The sequence below is a fragment of the Panulirus ornatus genome, chromosome 12 (genome assembly GCF_036320965.1).
Source record: "Panulirus ornatus isolate Po-2019 chromosome 12, ASM3632096v1, whole genome shotgun sequence".
NCBI lineage: Eukaryota > Metazoa > Arthropoda > Malacostraca > Decapoda > Palinuridae > Panulirus > Panulirus ornatus.
Genome location: NC_092235.1, coordinates 56,425,359 through 56,444,448, shown reverse-complemented (window position 1 = coordinate 56,444,448; position 19,090 = coordinate 56,425,359). Strand labels below are relative to the sequence as shown.

The window sequence follows — 19,090 nt, the reverse complement described above, 5'->3', positions numbered from 1 at the left end:
TTTTCCAGCTCCGTTTTAGTTAATTGTTTCCCATTTCTGCCTTGTTAACTTATTTCCCGAACTCCGCCTAGTGACTTACTTCGCAGCTCTACATAAGTGACGTATTTCCCTACTCCGCTTAGTGACCTAATTCTCATCTCTCCCTGTTGATTTATTCCCGGATGCACTCAGTGACTTATTTCCCAACTACACGATATATTTTCCAGCTCTGCCCAGTGACTTATCTTCCAACTCTGCTTATTCAAACTGTCTGCCCGAAGGTCAGTCTAATCTAAGGCAGAACAACAATATCAACGACGTCACTCGTGACTAATCCACATTTGCTCTGTATCCCATGCCAACAGTCAGCAAACATTAAACATTGATCGAGACCTAATTCTTCTGAAGGCCGACCGTCATATCAAAGTGGAACGATTAAATACCTCATTATACGGCACAGGCTATTGCCTTTGTATTATATTACTGAACAGAAAAATCTAATGCATGGCGCAGTACCATAGATTTTATCGTTGATGTGAATGTTGTACCTTGACCCCTCACACAAAACTCGAATTTTTTCCGATCACTTGTTTCGAACGGTGTCCTCAAAACGCCCCGAAAGAATCAAATTTACCAATGAATCATGTCCGAGCACAGTGTACGGACTGGTCCTGCTGAATGTGGTTTAAGAGTTATTCCCTCTACATTATTCGAAGTGTTTGTAGCCCTCAACCAGTTCAAGTTTTCGTATTTCTTATCCAGGCACTGTACATAAGATATGCATAAATGTACCAACTAAAGACAAGATGAACACAAGAACCAATAAACAGATAAGGCACTTTAGTTCACTCTCGTGGTGTCATAAACAGTGAGAAAGCTAAGGGCTAGGCTAAACGACATCGTTAATGTCATACATAAAAATTTCCAGATTGCATCAGAAATACTCGGTGCATAAAATGTTGTTAGTAAGGTCACTAATTACAAGGAGGATTAATACTAAGACCTACTTTTGAAGTTTGTGATTGGCGTGCATGCTTAGCAAAGGGCGTTAACTACCATAGTTAACACGTATCATTTTATTTAGTTGCTTTAATGGAATGGTTTCTAGTTGCTACTGATGATTATCGGAAATATGACTATCAAGGATTTAAATTAATTCTGTTATGGCAGCGACCATCGTTCCTCTCACGCTAGTGATACTCTGCAGTTTGCCCTTGTGAGTTATTACGTAAATTAAATGTACGAGATAAAAGTAGACGAAAACTTCCTGTATGAAAAAAAATGACTCGATGCGGGATGAAAAATTTAATAAATTTAGGAAGAAATAGAACACTCAAGTCTCTTGATTTTCAGCTTGTGCTGGGTAATCCTAACCCAAAATGTCTTAGAAAGTATATGAAATAAATCAGCTACAGGTTGAATATTGATCAATTCTCTGTCAAAGGACAGTAAAGACAAACAAAAGACGAAACAAATGTAATGCCCTTCATTTTGTGCACGCTTTCCAAAAGAAAATCATACATGGAAAATATCTGAAAGTTATCAGAACCGTGTACATACCAAACATAAAGTTGTTCAACACCCATCAAAAAGTGGTTATATATGAGTACTCATCTCCTTAACGTTAAACTCGCGAGGATGTATTTCCCCAACACATCATTTAACATCAAATCTACCCAACACAGTGTAAACATTACATCATCCCCAAACAATTACCATAATTTGAAAGCATCATTAATTTGTGCTTTAAGAGCTGTATAGCAACGTTCTACACTACTTGTGAACTTGGAATACATGCATGCGTAAATTACGGTGCGTCTATCACATCGTCAGTGATAAGAAGTGCTGTCTTTTCTAAGTGCATGAAAGACAATGGAATATACCTTCTGCTTTATGAACACTGCAGAATGAATCATCGTTGAGTCTTCTTGCTTCTTGTCTACCGGCAGATGAAAGGTGGTTAACGTGGTGCTCCTACTTGCGGTACCTGTAGAAGCCCTCGCCACTCTTCCTGCCCAGCTTGCCCTCCTCCACCAACTTGACCAAGGTGGGAACCATTTGGAACGCCTGCTCCTCAGGGTAATCCGTAGACCAGGCTGTGATACAAGTCCTTCTCGTTACTTCCCGAAGGATATACAAGTTTGAAATACAATAATAATTCTAAACATGAGAAACAGCAGTAATATGGGGTAAAGAGGCAGTCTTTTACACCCACTAATCTCCCTTCCCACATGCAAAAACTGGTAAACACACAAGTAAGCGACATACGCCAGTGAATACACATGTATTCGCATAAACACACACACAAACACACAAAACCTGATCACAAATTTTCAGGTTTTCAAACCAGCTTTATGTAATCAAAGACAGTAAGCAGATCCAAGGATGGAACAACAAGAGACCATAACATGAAATCAAAGAAGAATTTTGCCATTAAATATGAAACGGACTTCTACAGTATAGAAGTAATGGACGAATGGAATAAACTAAATTTTGCCATTAAATATGAAAAGGACTTCTACAGTATAGAAGTAATGGACGAATGGAATAAACTACGTTATGGGACACTGAATGTGGGCAGCATACAAAAGTTTAAAAAGTTTATGATAGTTGAGAGAGTTCAAGAGCTAGGTCCTCATTTTCATATACCTCCTTCCTTCTACAGTACAAAAAGATAATTACAAGTAGGTAGTGAGACACAGATCTTGGTGATGTAGGAAGTTCAATGATCTTTAAAAGATGCAGGGATAGAACAACCAAATGCTATACCATGAAATTAAAGAGTTGTTGGAATGGATGTACAAAGTCACTTCTACTGTATGAACAGCAGAGGATGAACGGAATAAATAGAGAGAACAAAGTAACTGCAGAAAGCATTAAGTCTAAAAAGTTGTATGATAGGAATAAAGTCCAGGAGATGGTGACCATGGGGTGTAAAACTCCCTCCCCATATAGTACAAACAGGTAATCATACAAGTACATTATCATTCAGTCTTTATCTTCATCAGATCTATTATGTATCCACTGAGAGTTTGCCAAATAGTAGATGTTACTAAACCGTGCATTCTCTACTATTACCACTTCATCTGAGATTTAACTCTCTTACATTTATCAGTGGAAGTAAACACCTCACTGAATTAAACTTTGACGACAAAAACATGCTAAGGAATCAGTTAATGTAAGGTTCACGTCAATGAAGCTCTAGTTTCGTCGACTTTTGGTGTGGCAAGGTCAAATCTATCCTCATATTTAATCAGTAAAATTAAGTCATACCCCAAGTTTTGAAGAGTTTTTCCATTACTGTGACAGACAAATGGACGAACCAGTGAAGAGATTTCGCAACTATAAACAATTTTTACTTGAAGACATCCCTTAATTGCATCTCACCTTTATTAACTAACTTCATGGTGTCTAAACCTATGAAGTCGAGCAGCTCAAAGGGTCCCATGGGATAGCTAGCACCCAGCTTCATGGCGGTGTCGATATCCTCCATGGTGGCGTCCCCTATAACCAAAAAGAGTGTTCATCAGCCAACAATTCTTTGTGGACATAAAAAGGTGACACAGTATGACCTTTTCATTAAGTAACTATTAGAAATACTGTTTATATATTTCAGTGTGCGTCTCTGAAACAGGAATTCAAATCCACGCAAACACACACACGCATGCACTTACCTCGCTCAATCAACCTAATGGCAGATAGCAAGTAGGGGACCAGCAGGTAGTTGACGATGAAACCAGGCGTATCCTTACACTGTACGGTAATCTTGCCTAAGGCCGCTCCCCAGGCTGTCATGGCATCCATGGTTGCTTGGGAAGTCTCAGGGATCCGTACCACCTGCCGTGAGTGAGCAAGAAGACTTTAAATAGTTAAAGAGGTTAGCATCTCTGGGATCTTTGAATCTAATCAGCTACGTAACTGAAGTAAATCTTCAGCCAAGCATAGAAACTTTACAAGTGGATATGTAAAAGTTTAAATTTATTCTCAAAAAGATGCTATTGTTCCATAAAGCTCAAACTGGGATTTTATTTCTTAAACATTTCCATCATGTTAGGTAATACTAGATTAGACATTGGTACGCTATGGAAGAATATAACGATCATGCTGTTTGCTCTTTTTACTGACTAATGCCAAGTATTTCATTTCTTTACGTTGGAGGCTCTAGTCACACACAAAAGTCTACAGAGAGAGGTTAATAAAAGGAAAAATGAACAGATAAGGGAAAGTATTTCAGAATTTTGGAGGATGTTAAAAACCTGTCCTTCATGTGTGCTAGGTGATACTTATTGGGAAAGACATGAGAGGGTAGGGTGTTCCACAGCTTCGAGGTGCTGGGAAAGAAATAGTTGCCAAAATGGCCCACCCTTGGGTTGCCAACAGCCACACAATAATCTTGTGACACAGTAGCTTGCTGAGGATTGTGTGGTCTTGCTACTGGTGGGGGAATACATGCAGCCTTCTATCAGAAGCAAAAACCCAAGGGATATCTATAAGAGAAAAAGTGAACCAACATTGTGGTGAAGAGCAACTTTTGAAATTACCTGGGAGAGCTGATACGTCAGACTATTTTCGACTCAACTCTGTCAAGTATGGATACAGAGCTAGAACCACCCTAGATATGGGAGCAGTATTCCAATGATGGATCAATCCTTTCTATAAACAAGGCACCTGCTGTGAAGAAAAGAAATTTCGACTCTATACAAGCCTTCCAATTTCTTGAGACCCTTTCTGTAATCTGGCTTCCAAGAAGCACGATTCATTATTCACTAACCTCCTCTAATGGGGTACATTTTACTAGATCATGATAAAAATAGTTAAAAAAAAATCCTTGTCTGATTAGTTGAGCTCTTGACTTATATCATCACATGGGACTACATAATCTTGAATGTAATTATGTAAATCTTTAACACCCACAAAGGGTGCTCCGTAGCAGCCAAAGTATAAATCATAAGCAATGACTGGATGGTTTTACGTTATGGTAACTAAATTCACATGCAAGGCTCACGTCCTTCTGGGGTGATAAAATACAGTGGAACAGGAAGCAGCGTTTGTTTTGATTACTTTCAACAAATACAGCCATAAATAATGCATATGACAGACTTGTTTTAGTTTTACTTAAACATACTTTTCTCTCCATTAAAACCAAAAAGGAAACCTGTATGTAGTGGTAACTATGTACTGGCAGAATATAATTTTTTTTTTTTTTTTCATACTATTCGCCATTTCCCGCGATAGCGAGGTAGCGTTAAGAACAGAGGACTGGGCCTTTGAGGGAATATCTTCACCTGGCCCTCTTCTCTGTTCCCTCTTTTGGAAAATTAAAAAAAAAAAAAAAAAAGAGAGGGGAGGATTTCCAGCCCCCCGCTCCCTTCCCTTTTAGTCGCCTTTTACGACACGCAGGGAATACGTGGGAAGTATTCTTTCTCCCCTATCCCCTATATATATATATATATATATATATATATATATATATATATATATATATATATATATATATATTTTTTTTTTTATACTTTGTCGCTGTCTCCCGCGTTTGCGAGGTAGCGCAAGGAAACAGACGAAAGAAATGGCCCAACCCCCCTCCATACACATGTATATAAATACGTCCACACACGCAAATATACATACCTACACAGCTTTCCATGGTTTACCCCAGACGCTTCACATGCCTTGCTTCAATCCACTGACAGCACGTCAACCCCGGTATACCACATCGCTCCAATTCACTCTATTCCTTGCCCTCCTTTCACCCTCCTGCATGTTCAGGCCCCGATCACACAAAATCTTTTTCACTCCATCTTTCCACCTCCAATTTGGTCTCCCTCTTCTCCTTGTTCCCTCCACCTCCGACACATATATCCTCTTGGTCAATCTTTCCTCACTCATCCTCTCCATGTGCCCAAACCACTTCAAAACACCCTCTTCTGCTCTCTCTACCACGCTCTTTTTATTTCCACACATCTCTCTTACCCTTACGTTACTCACTCGATCAAACCACCTCACATCACACATTGTCCTCAAACATCTCATTTCCAGCACATCCATCCTCCTGCGCACAACTCTATCCATAGCCCACGCCTCGCAACCATACAACATTGTTGGAACCACTATTCCTTCAAACATACCCATTTTTGCTTTCCGAGATAATGTTCTCGACTTCCACACATTCTTCAAGGCCCCCAGGATTTTCGCCCCCTCCCCCACCCTATGATCCACTTCCGCTTCCATCCGCTGCCAGATCCACTCCCAGATATCTAAAACACTTCAATTCCTCCAGTTTTTCTCCATTCAAACTCACCTCCCAATTGACTTGACCCTCAACCCTACTGTACCTAATAACCTTGCTCTTATTCACATTTACTCTTAACTTTCTTCTTCCACACACTTTTCCAAAATCAGTCACCAGCTTCTGCAGTTTCTCACATGAATCAGCCACCAGCGCTGTATCATCAGCGAACAACAACGGACTCACTTCCCAAGCTCTCTCATCCCCAACAGACTTCATACTTGCCCCTCTTTCCATATATATATATATGGATTACGTGTTAATTGACAGGCGTGCGAAAGAGAGACTTTTGGATGTTAATGTGCTGAGAGGTGCAACTGGAGGGATGTCTGATCATTATCTTGTGGAGGCTAAGGTGAAGATTTGTATGGGTTTTCAGAAAAGAAGAGTGAATGTTGGGGTGAAGAGGGTGGTGAGAGTAAGTGAGCTTGAGAAGGAGACCTGTGTGAGGAAGTACCAGGAGAGAATGAGTACAGAATGGAAAAAGGTGAGAACAATGGAAGCAAGGGGAGTGGGGGAGGAGGAATGGGATGTATTTAGGGAATCAGTGATGGATTGCGCAAAAGATGCTTGTGGCATGAGAAGAGTGGGAGGTGGGTTGATTAGAAAGGGTAGTGAGTGGTGGGATGAAGAAGTAAGAGTATTAGTGAAAGAGAAGAGAGAGGCATTTGGACGATTTTTGCAGGGAAAAAATGCAATTGAGTGGGAGATGTATAAAAGATAGAGACAGGAGGTCAAGAGAAAGGTGCAAGAGGTGAAAAAAAGGGCAAATGAGAGTTGGGGTGAGAGAGTATCATTAAATTTTAGGGAGAATAAAAAGATGTTCTGGAAGGAGGTAAATAAAGTGCGTAAGACAAGGGAGCAAATGGGAACTTCAGTGAAGGGCACAAATGGGGAGGTGATAACAAGTAGTGGTGATGTGAGAAGGAGATGGAGTGAGTATTTTGAAGGTTTGTTGAATGTGTTTGATGATAGAGTGGCAGATATAGGGTGTTTTGGTCGAGGTGGTGTGCAAAGTGAGAGGGTTAGGGAAAATGATTTGGTAAACAGAGAAGAGGTAGTGAAAGCTTTGCGGAAGATGAAAGCCGGCAAGGCAGCAGGTTTGGATGGTATTGCAGTGGAATTTATTAAAATAGGGGGTGACTGTATTGTTGACTGATTGGTAAGGTTATTTAATGTATGTATGACTCATGGTGAGGTGCCTGAGGATTGGCGGAATGCGTGCATAGTGCCATTGTACAAAGGCAAAGGGGATAAGAGTGAGTGCTCAAATTACAGAGGTATAAGTTTGTTGAGTATTCCTGGTAAATTATATGGGAGGGTATTGATTGAGAGGGTGAAGGCATGTACAGAGCATCAGATTGGGGAAGAGCAGTGTGGTTTCAGAAGTGGTAGAGGATGTGTGGATCAGGTGTTTGCTTTGAAGAATGTATGTGAGAAATACTTAGAAAAGCAAATGGATTTGTATGTAGCATTTATGGATCTGGAGAAGGCATATGATAGAGTTGATAGAGATGCTCTGTGGAAGGTATTAAGAATATATGGTGTGGGAGGCAAGTTGTTAGAAGCAGTGAAAAGTTTTTATCGAGGATGTAAGGCATGTGTACGTGTAGGAAGAGAGGAAAGTGATTGGTTCTCAGTGAATGTAGGTTTGCGGCAGGGGTGTGTGATGTCTCCATGGTTGTTTAATTTGTTTATGGATGGGGTTGTTAGGGAGGTAAATGCAAGAGTTTTGGAAAGAGGGGCAAGTATGAAGTCTGTTGGGGATGAGAGAGCTTGGGAAGTTAGTCAGTTGTTGTTCGCTGATGATACAGCGCTGGTGGCTGATTCATGTGAGAAACTGCAGAAGCTGGTGACTGAGTTTGGTAAAGTGTGTGGAAGAAGAAAGTTAAGAGTAAATGTGAATAAGAGCAAGGTTATTAGGTACAGTAGGGTTGAGGGTCAAGTCAATTGGGAGGTGAGTTTGAATGGAGAAAAACTGGAGGAAGTGAAGTGTTTTAGATATCTGGGAGTGGATCTGGCAGCGGATGGAACCATGGAAGCGGAAGTGGATCATAGGGTGGGGGAGGGGGCGAAAATTCTGGGGGCCTTGAAGAATGTGTGGAAGTCGAGAACATTATCTCGGAAAGCAAAAATGGGTATGTTTGAAGGAATAGTGGTTCCAACAATGTTGTATGGTTGCGAGGCGTGGGCTATGGATAGAGTTGTGCGCAGGAGGATGGATGTGCTGGAAATGAGATGTTTGAGGACAATGTGTGGTGTGAGGTGGTTTGATCGAGTGAGTAACGTAAGGGTAAGAGAGATGTGTGGAAATAAAAAGAGCGTGGTTGAGAGAGCAGAAGAGGGTGTTTTGAAGTGGTTTGGGCACATGGAGAGAATGAGTGAGGAAAGATTGACCAAGAGGATATATGTGTCGGAGGTGGAGGGAACGAGGAAAAGAGGGAGACCAAATTGGAGGTGGAAAGAGGGAGTGAAAAAGATTTTGTGTGATCGGGGCTGAACATGCAGGAAGGTGAAAGGAGGGCAAGGAATAGAGTGAATTGGAGCGATGTGGTATACCGGGGTTGACGTGCTGTCAGTGGATTGAATCAAGGCATGTGAAGCGTCTGGGGTAAACCATGGAAAGCTGTGTAGGTATGTATATTTGCGTGTGTGGACGTATGTATATACATGTGTATTGGGGGGGGCCATTTCTTTCGTCTGTTTCCTTGCGCTACCTCGCAAACGCGGGAGACAGCGACAAAGTATAAAAAAAAAAATATATATATATATATATATATATATATATATATATATATATATATATATATATATATATATATATATCTTTCTTTCTTTCAAACTATTCGCCATTTCCCGCATTAGCGAGGTAGCGTTAAGAACAGAGGACTGGGCCTTTGAGGGAATACCCTCACCTGGCCCAATTCTCTGTTCCTTCTTTTGGAAAATTAAAAAAAACCGAGAGGGGAGGATTTCCAGCCCCCCGCTCCCTCCCCTTTTAGTCGCCTTCTACGACACGCAGGGAATACGTGGGAAGTACTCTTAATCCCCTATCCCCAGGGATCTATATATATATATATTTTTTTTTTTTGCTTCCTCGCTGTCTCCCGCGTTTGCGAGGTATGGGTATGTTTGAAGGAATAGTGGTTCCAACAACGCCGCATGGTTGCGAGGCGCGGGCCATGGACAGAGTTGTGCGCAGGAGGACGGATGCGCTGGAAATGAGATGCTTGAGGATTATATATATATATATATATATATATATATATATATTTTTTTTTTTTTTGCTTTGTCACCGTCTCCCGCGTTTGCGAGGTAGCGCAAGGAAACAGACGAAGGAAATGGCCCAACCCACCCCCATACACATATAAGAATTGTTTTCACGTTTGACATAAGAACCGCGCACATGTGGCAGTACAGCCTGCTACATATACATACAAGATCAATAATTACACTGCACCTGGTTATTTACATTCTGTAAATGCTGACTTCATTACTTTAAGTATTCTTGACGTGAGTGTTTCTATTACTTCTAGAGGCTTTAAGTGTTTTCAGGACTTAGTTTTCTTGCTTTGTAAATACTGCATATCCTGCAAATGTTTGCAGCGAGGTCCCAAGCGTTGCTACACAAAACACTGTATCCACTTGGTCTCCCGCCCTTAAGGACCTGAGTAACAAGCAAATGCACGCCACCAAATTACTTTAAAGCTCACATAGTATGCTGTCATTATTCACACTGTAGATAGCGTGAATATCCTAGGTACCTTGCTCACTCTGAAGCCTACACATCCTTTCCAACTCGCAACCCTAATCTAAACACATCAGTGATTCATCGCCTCAAGTTCTAACACGACAACATAATTCATACCTCTCTACCTTAAAAGAATCACGGGTCATGCAGCTTCGAGTCTGTCTGGTGAGCCTATCAGATACACAAACAAGCGTATCCCGTACCTGAAAATGTTCTCCTACCATGTGACTCCTTCCTGTCAGCCAGTAAGAACTCAATGAAACCTTCTCGTTTACTTCCTCTTGAGCAGCAGAATCATGTGACTCCTGCTTCTTCCCCCTCTGACTGGGGCTTTTTGGGACCTCATCATCAACCATCCCTCCATATTAATTCTGTGGAATCTCATCATCTGGCTCTTGCAGAAGCTGCAAAATCACCATGGGAACTCAGCAATGCCTCCACCTATGTAGCAAAGCCACAAGACCTGAGCTATTCCTCCTCCCTTCTGCACCACAACCGCGGGAACTAAGCAACGCCTTTTTCTTCCTGAAAGCCTACGGCACAACAATAGGATTTTGGCAATACCATATTGCTCCTTCAAGACAATCATGGTACCTTGGCAGTGCCTCTCCCAGTAACAGCACCATAAGGCCAGGATAAGACTCATCTCATCTGTAGCAGCAACACATAAGTAGGTAACGACTCATCTCTCCTATAGCAGGAGCAAGAGGCCAGGAAAAGACTCATCTCTTCTGTAGCAGCAACACAAGCAGGTAATGACTCATCTCTCCAGTAGCAGGAGCAAGAGACCAGGCAATGACTCCTCCAACCTGTAGCAGCACCATGAAAACAGGAAGTGCCTTACCTCTCCTGCAGCAGCATAAAGAGACCAAGCAATGACTTATCCCACCTGTTATAACAAAGTGAGAACAAGCAAGGATTCATCTTTCCTGTAGCTGCATTAAGAGAGTAGGCAATGCCTCATCCCTCATCACGAGACTATGCAATGACTCGTCTCTCCTGTAACTGCATTACAATACTTGGCAATGACTCATACCTCCTGTAGCAGCATCAAGAGACCAGGCAATGACTCATTTTTCCTGTAGCAGCACCATAAAACTACAATGACTCATCTCTACTGCAAAAGCATCAGGAGACCAAGCAATGACTCAACTCCCCAGTATTAACAACAAAGAAAACAAGCAATGACTCCTTTCTCCTAAAACAGCAGAGAGAGACAAGGCGATGATCTATTTCTTCTTTCTCCTGTAGTAGCCCTATAAGGCCAGGCAGTGACTGGCCTCAGCTGTAGAAGCAACACAAGACCAGGAAATAATTCAGCTCTCCTGTAACAGCACCACAAGACCTGACAATGACTCTGCTCTCCTGTAGCAGCATTAAGAGCCTAAGCAGTGATTATTTGTTCTTTAGCAATACTAAAGAATTCCTACCTTACTTCTACTTCTGCCCACCAGTTACAGCTCACCCCTGGGTTGCACCTTGCTGGACATCAATATAGTACAGTACTGCTGTGTTATGCAAGTTTCAATATCCACTCTCAACCTCACCATCATGAAATAAATTAGACATCTATAAACCACTTTGCAAATGTGCATTTATGTTACTTTATAATCCTTTGTATAATTTGTGATTATGGCATATGTCAGTTTGAGAAGGAGGGTTTTTGGTATAACATGGGTGTAAGTCTTTATGCATAAGCGTAATTTGTATCAACATATGGTAAAACTGGTGGTTCCTAGGGCAACCGAGAACCAAACTCGTTTTACCAAAAAGATTACCTTTTTTCCAGTAATATTTTGGCTACTGGCTGTCTAATGTGTAAATCATGTATGCCATCTTTTGTAAAACAAAGCATCCACGATTTAAGGACATGATTATTGGTAATGTAAACTATCTATCCATCTGTATATCATCATTATTCCATTCCTAATTCTTTGGGGTGGACCAGGGACATTCAGCTTCAAAAAACCTCTCTAGCATTTTCATCCTGTGTCTAATGCATTAAAGTGAAACATGGAATTCCATACATAAAATACTTCTTACTTTTACACTTAACACATCATGGTTCAGAAAAAACTTTAATCTGGACCTTAAAATTTCCCATCCCAATTCAATAATGCAAATAGCCAAATCAACTGTTTTACCGTAAAGAGATTCTGATGAGCTCCTACAGTAGCATCAAAATAAGAGGAATAAGCTTAGAATACTTGTTATTAATATAGCTTCCTACTTCTTGGAAACATTCATTGATATTTCCCATCCCTAAGAAGGGTGACCGTTCTGATTCCTCTAACTATCGTCCTGTTGCCTTGACATCTACCATTTCCAAAGTCTTTGAATCACTCCTTTGCTCCCATATCCTTAAACCCCTTAAAGATCAGTCTTCTCTCTGATCACCAGTATGGTTTCCATAACACATGATCCACTAGTGATATTCTTTCCTATCTCACTACTGCTTGGTCAACATCCTTGAAAGATTTTGGTGAGTCATGGGTAGTTGCTCTTGACATATCTAAGGCTTTTGAATGGGTGTGGCACTGGGGTCTCAACTCTAAGCTCCTCTTTGGCTTCCCTCCCTTACCTTGTTCCTTCATATCCAGCTTCCTCTCCAGCCAATCTATCTCTGTATGCTTCCTCTCCAGCCAATCTATCTCTGTGGTTGGTGATGGATCAGCCTCTCCCTTTTCTCTATCAACGGCAGTGTCTCTCAAGATTCTGTCCTGTCCACTATACCTTTTCTCTTTCTTCAAAGATTTCCTCTCCTTAACAAATAATACAATGCACTTATATGCTGAAGATTTAACACTGCATTCATCTACATCCTTCAATTCAGCTCCCTATTCTCTCTCTCTCTCTCTCGATCTGCATCTCGTCTTGACACATCCTCCTAAATAAACTCAGACTTGGACAGGATAACTCAGTGGGATAGACAAAATCTTGTAATTTTTAATACCTCCAAGACACAATTTCTACTCACCTCTCTATCAAAAACTTCATAACTCTCATTTTTCCTTTGACAATTATGTAATTCCATCTCGAATAAATGAACATAATTGGTATTACTGTAACTTCTATTCTTTCTTGGAAACCCACATTACAGGAATAGCTAAGTGAGCCTCTAACAAAAAGAGTGTCCTGTTTAGATGTCGAAGCTTCTCTTCTTTTGAACAGTTGCTCCGTTTATGCAAGGGATTAATTAATCCTTGTATGGAGTACTGCTCTCACAATTGGTGTGGTTCTAGCTCTTTATGCTTACCTGACAGAGTTGAATCGAAAGCGATCCAACTTATAAACTGTCCCAGGCTAACTTTCAAACTTGACCCTCTTGCTCTTGCTACAATGTAGCAATGTTGGTTCACTTTCCCTCTTCTATATGTATTACTTTAGTTTCTGCTCTCAATAGCTGGCTGCCTGTCTGCCCTAACCACTAGCTAGAGCACACAATACTCAGCAAGCTGCTGTGTCACATGATCATTGTGTGGCCATTGGTAACTAAGGGGTGGGCAAGTTTGATACCTACTTCTTTCCCTACATGTTGAAGCTTGGAACTCTCTTCCTTCCCATGTTTTTCCCAATAACTATAACCTGGTGTATTTCAAAAGAAAGGTCTTTCACTTCCTCCAAAATTTGTAAGTACTTTCCCTTGTCTTTTCGTTTTGTTTCATAATTCTTTCTGTATTTCAATTATGGCCCAATCTAGATGTGGACTTTTGTCAATGGCAGGAGCCTTAAGAAAAAAAATAGTAGCAGTAGTAGTAGTTTGTGAGGCCTGACACAGGATGGTCATCTTTGGTTTCATTACATCATACAAAACAGTAAGAGACAGGATGTGTGCTGGTGATGCTACTAACTACTTATTTGTCTCTCATGCTACCATGCTATAGCAGGAAAGGCAATTAAGTGTTTAAAAACTTTGATAATACATCTACATCATGAATACTACTTCTATGTAACGTTGCTATGTACAGTAAAGTACAGGAAGTTTTAGTGCTAAATCAACTACATACATCGTAGTTCCTGCCAAAAAAATTGTTGGTGGCTATGACAAGAATACTGCTAATTTTTGAAAAATAAGGGGTTCCATGTTAACTGTTTTTGAAAAATAAGGGGTTCCATGTTAACTGTCATTTTGTCTTCTACATTACAATACATTTACTGATCTGTCTCCCAAGTAACTGGACAGTGAACTAACCAGAGTTGAAGCAGCCCAAGGAAAATAACTTTTCATGTTATTCTTCCCCCTGACATATGTTAAACTAAACAGTGTGAATTTGTCTTGAAAGTTAAGTAGGGCTTTGCTAATAAAATATGTAGAAAATGAGTGCAAAGCAATAGGCAAAGTACAAGTGTAAACTTAAACATTAAAGCTGGCTCATGGTATCTATATACATCTTTTGTGGCTGTGTTGGGATGAAAAATGTGAATTAGGCATCGATATTAGATCATGAATAAATTAATTAGGGTAAAAACAGTCCTCTCTATTTACTTTTCAACTGTTTGAACATGTCACTGGCTAAAAATGGAAATTTTGACCAAAATAAACTTAAAATTTTAAAACAGGATGGTGGAGCAAAAACTTTTCTTGCATTTATTTTGCTGTTTGACATAATACTTGAGGAATTAAAACAATGCCAAAAATATTCCATTATATTTGTCATCAAATACTCAAAATTGTTACAGAAATGTCTTGAAAAGGATACATAAATCTTAACATACTTCCTTAATCAAAATATAGAATTGCATTGATGTGCATATAAATCTATTTGTTAGAATACCTGGATAACAATTATACAAACTTTTTGCCTGCCTTAACAGTTACCTGCAAAGTCCAGCTATTACTATATAAATAAAAGGCATCTCCTTATCAAATGGCTGATTCTTTGCTCGTTAATGAAGAGCTGTTTCACTTATATGGCTGATTCTTTGCTTGTTAACGAAGAGCTGTTTCACTTTTTATTGTAGTTGTAAAATCCTTCTCCAGACTTCACTCCCAATTTACCTTCTTCCACCATTTTGTTCACCAGAGGAGATGTGTTGAAGATTGACATGTCTGGGTATTCTTTGTGCCAACCTGAATAATAAGGAAATAAGAAACTTATAAGGAATGGGCAAAAGACTTAGTGGTAATGATGAAATTTGGAAGGGAAAGAAAAAATCAAGTAATACGTAAAGTGAAGTTTGCAAAACTGTGAGTGAATGTGAAATAAATTAAACAGATAATTAGGAAAGGTTACTAATAAAAGTTAGTACATTAATACAGACAGTGGAAGAGTAAATGGATGCAAAGCCAGGGAAAAAATATCAAATGGGATATAAAATACTAATGAAGAATTTGGGATAGGGCTTTATAAAAATTCAATCACAGTAACCCAGCCTGACATACCAAGATACTGCCAGGGCATCCTTATGAAAGGTGCCTTACATGTGGATGCTGGAGCTGAGATGCCACATTAATCATAGTTCATCGTTATACAAGATTTTTTTTTTTTTTTTTTTTTTGCTTTGTCGGTCTCCCGCGTTTGTGAGGTAGCGCAAGGAAACAGACGAAAGAAATGGCCCAACCCACCCCCATACACATGTATATACATACGTCCACACACGCAAATATACATACCTACACAGCTTTCCATGGTTTACCCCAGACGCTTCACATGCCTTGATTCAATCCACTGACAACACGTCAACCCCGGTATACCACATCGCTCCAATTCACTCTATTCCTTGCCCTCCTTTCACCCTCCTGCATGTTCAGGCCCCGATCACACAAAATCTTTTTCACTCCATCTTTCCACCTCCAATTTGGTCTCCCTCTTCTCCTCATTCCCTCCAACTCCGACACATATATCCTCTTGGTCAATCTTTCCTCACTCATTCTCTCCATGTGCCCAAACCATTTCAAAACACCCTCTTCTGCTCTCTCAACCACGCTCTTTTTATTTCCACACATCTCTCTTACCCTTACGTTACTTACTCGATCAAACCACCTCACACCACACATTGTCCTCAAACATCTCATTTCCAGCACATCCATCCTCCTGCGCACATCTCTATCCATAGCCCACGCCTCGCAACCATACAACATTGTTGGAACCACTATTCCTTCAAACATACCCATTTTTGCTTTCCGAGATAATGTTCTTGACTTCCACACATTCTTCAAGGCTCCCAGAATTTTCGCCCCCTCCCCCACCCTATGATCCACTTCCGCTTCCATGGTTCCATCCGCTGCCAGATCCACTCCCAGATATCTAAAACACTTCACTTCCTCCAGTTTTTCTCCATTCAAACTCACCTCCCAATTGACTTGACCCTCAACCCTACTGTACCTAATAACCTTGCTCTTATTCACATTTACTCTTAACTTTCTTCTTTCACACACTTTACCAAACTCAGTCACCAGCTTCTGCAGTTTCTCACATGAATCAGCCACCAGTGCTGTATCATCAGCGAACAACAACTGACTCACTTCCCAAGCTCTCTCATCCCCAACAGACTTCATACTTGCTCCTCTTTCCAAAACTCTTGCATTCACCTCCCTAACAACCCCATCCATAAACAAATTAAACAACCATGGAGACATCACACACCCCTGCCGCAAACCTACATTCACTGAGAACCAATCACTTTCCTCTCTTCCTACACGTACACATGCCTTACATCCTCGATAAAAACTTTTAACTGCTTCTAACAACTTGCCTCCCAAACCATATATTCTTAATACCTTCCACAGAGTATCTCTATCAACTCTATCATATGCCTTCTCCAGATCCATAAATGCTACATACAAATCCATTTGCTTTTCTAAGTATTTCTCACATACATTCTTCAAAGCAAACACCTGATCCACACATCCTCTACCACTTCTGAAACCACACTGCTCTTCCCCAATCTGATGCTCTGTACATGCCTTCACCCTCTCAATCAATAACCTCCCATATAATTTACCAGGAATACTCAACAAACTTATACCTCTGTAATTTGAGCACTCACTCTTATCTCCTTTGCCTTTGTACAATGGCACTATGCACGCATTCCGCCAATCCTCAGGCACCTCACCATGAGTCATACATACATTAAATAACCTTACCAACCAGTCAACAATACAGTCACCCCCTTTTTTAATAAATTCCACTGCAATACCATCCAAACCTGCTGCCTTGCCGGCTTTCATCTTCCGCAAAGCTTTTACAACCTCTTCTCTGTTTACCAAATCATTTTCCCTAACCCTCTCACTTTGCACACCACCCCGACCAAAACACCCTATATCTGCCACTCTATCATCAAACACATTCAACAAACCTTCAAAAAACTCACTCCATCTTCTCACATCACCACTACTTGTTATCACCTCCCCATTTGCACCCTTCACTGAAGTTCCCATTTGCTCCCTTGTCTTACGCACTTTATTTACCTCCTTCCAGAACATCTTTTTATTCTCCCTAAAATTTAATGATACTCTCTCACCCCAACTCTCATTTGCCCTTTTTTTCAGCACCTATCTCTTGACCTCCTGTCTCTTTCGTTTATACATCTCCCACGCAATTGCATTTTTTCCCTGCAATAATCGTCCAAATGCCTCTCTCTTCTCTTTCACTAATACTCTTACTTCTTCATCCCACCACTCACTACCCTTTCTAATCAAACCACCTCCCACTCTTCTCATGCCACAAGCATCTTTTGTGCAATCCATCACCGATTCCCTTAATACATCCCATTCCTCCCCCACTCCCTTACTTCCATTGTTCTCACCTTTTTCCATTCTGTATTCAGTCTCTCCTGGTACTTCCTCACACAAGTCTCCTTCCCAAGCTCACTTACTCTCACCACCCTCTTCACCCCAACATTCACTCTTCTTTTCTGAAAACCCATACAAATCTTCACCTTAGCCTCAACAAGATTATGATCAGACATCCCTCCAGTTGCACCTCTCAGCACATTAACATCCAAAAGTCTCTCTTTCGCGCGCCTGTCAATTAACACGTAATCCAATAACGCTCTCTGGCCATCTCTCCTACTTACACAAGTATACTTATGTATATCTCGCTTTTTAAACCAGGTATTCCCAATCATCAGTCCTTTTTCAGCACATAAATCTACAACAGTGTGGTTTCAGAAGTGGTAGAGGATGTGTGGATTAGGTGTTTGCTTTGAAGAATGTATGTGAGAAATACTTAGAAAAGCAAATGGATTTGTATGTAGCATTTATGGATCTGGAGAAGGCATATGATAGAGTTGATAGAGATGCTCTGTGGAAGGTATTAAGAATATATGGTGTGGGAGGCAAGTTGTTAGAAGCAGTGAAAAGTTTTTATCGAGGATGTAAGGCATGTGTACCTGTAGGAAGAGAGGAAAGTGATTGGTTCTCAGTGAATGTAGGTTTGCGGCAGGGGTGTGTGATGTCTCCATGGTTGTTTAATTTGTTTATGGATGGGGTTGTTAGGGAGGTGAATGCAAGAGTTTTGGAAAGAGGGGCAAGTATGAAGTCTGTTGGGGATGAGAGAGCTTAGGAAGTGAGTCAGTTGCTGTTTGCTGATGATACAGCGCTGGTGGCTGATTCATGTGAGAAACTGCAGAAGCTGGTGACTGAGTTTGGTAAAGTGTGTGAAAGAAGAAAGTTAAGAGTAAATGTGAATAAGAGCAAGGTTATTAGGTACAGTAGGGTTGAGGGTCAAGTCAATTGGGAGGTGAGTTTGAATGGAGAAAAACTGGAGGAAGTGAAGTGTTTTAGATATCTGGGAGTGGATCTGGCAGCGGATGGAACCATGGAAGCGGAAGTGGATCATAGGGTGGGGGAGGGGGCGAAAATTCTGGGAGCCTTGAAGAATGTGTGGAAGTCGAGAACATTATCTCGGAAAGCAAAAATGGGTATGTTTGAAGGAATAGTGGTTCCAACAATGTTGAATGGTTGCGAGGCATGGGCTATGGATAGAGTTGTGCGCAGGAGGATGGATGTGCTGGAAATGAGATGTTTGAGGACAATGTGTGGTGTGAGGTGGTTTGATCGAGTAAGTAACGTAAGGGTAAGAGAGTTGTGTGGAAATAAAAAGAGCGTGGTTGAGAGAGCAGAAGAGGGT

The 19,090-nt window shown here is 40.7% G+C and overlaps 1 protein-coding gene across 4 annotated transcripts in view; it reads right to left on the bottom strand.

The window, feature by feature from the left end:
• Positions 1–1,450: 1,450 nt before the first annotated feature.
• The window catches only part of LOC139752072 (hydroxyacyl-coenzyme A dehydrogenase, mitochondrial-like), a 98,308-nt gene continuing 80,668 nt past the window's right edge, over positions 1,451–19,090 (bottom strand). For 3 of the 4 annotated variants that reach the window (XM_071667916.1, XM_071667914.1, XM_071667915.1), the window contains exon 6: positions 14,651–15,087. In XM_071667916.1, the coding sequence (XP_071524017.1) occupies positions 14,963–15,087 (125 nt within the window). In that variant the 3' untranslated portion in view covers positions 14,651–14,962. Of the gene's footprint in view, positions 2,076–3,366; positions 3,484–3,653; positions 3,817–14,650; positions 15,088–19,090 lie in introns of those variants that run through there. The other variant, XM_071667912.1, reaches the window with a different exon arrangement.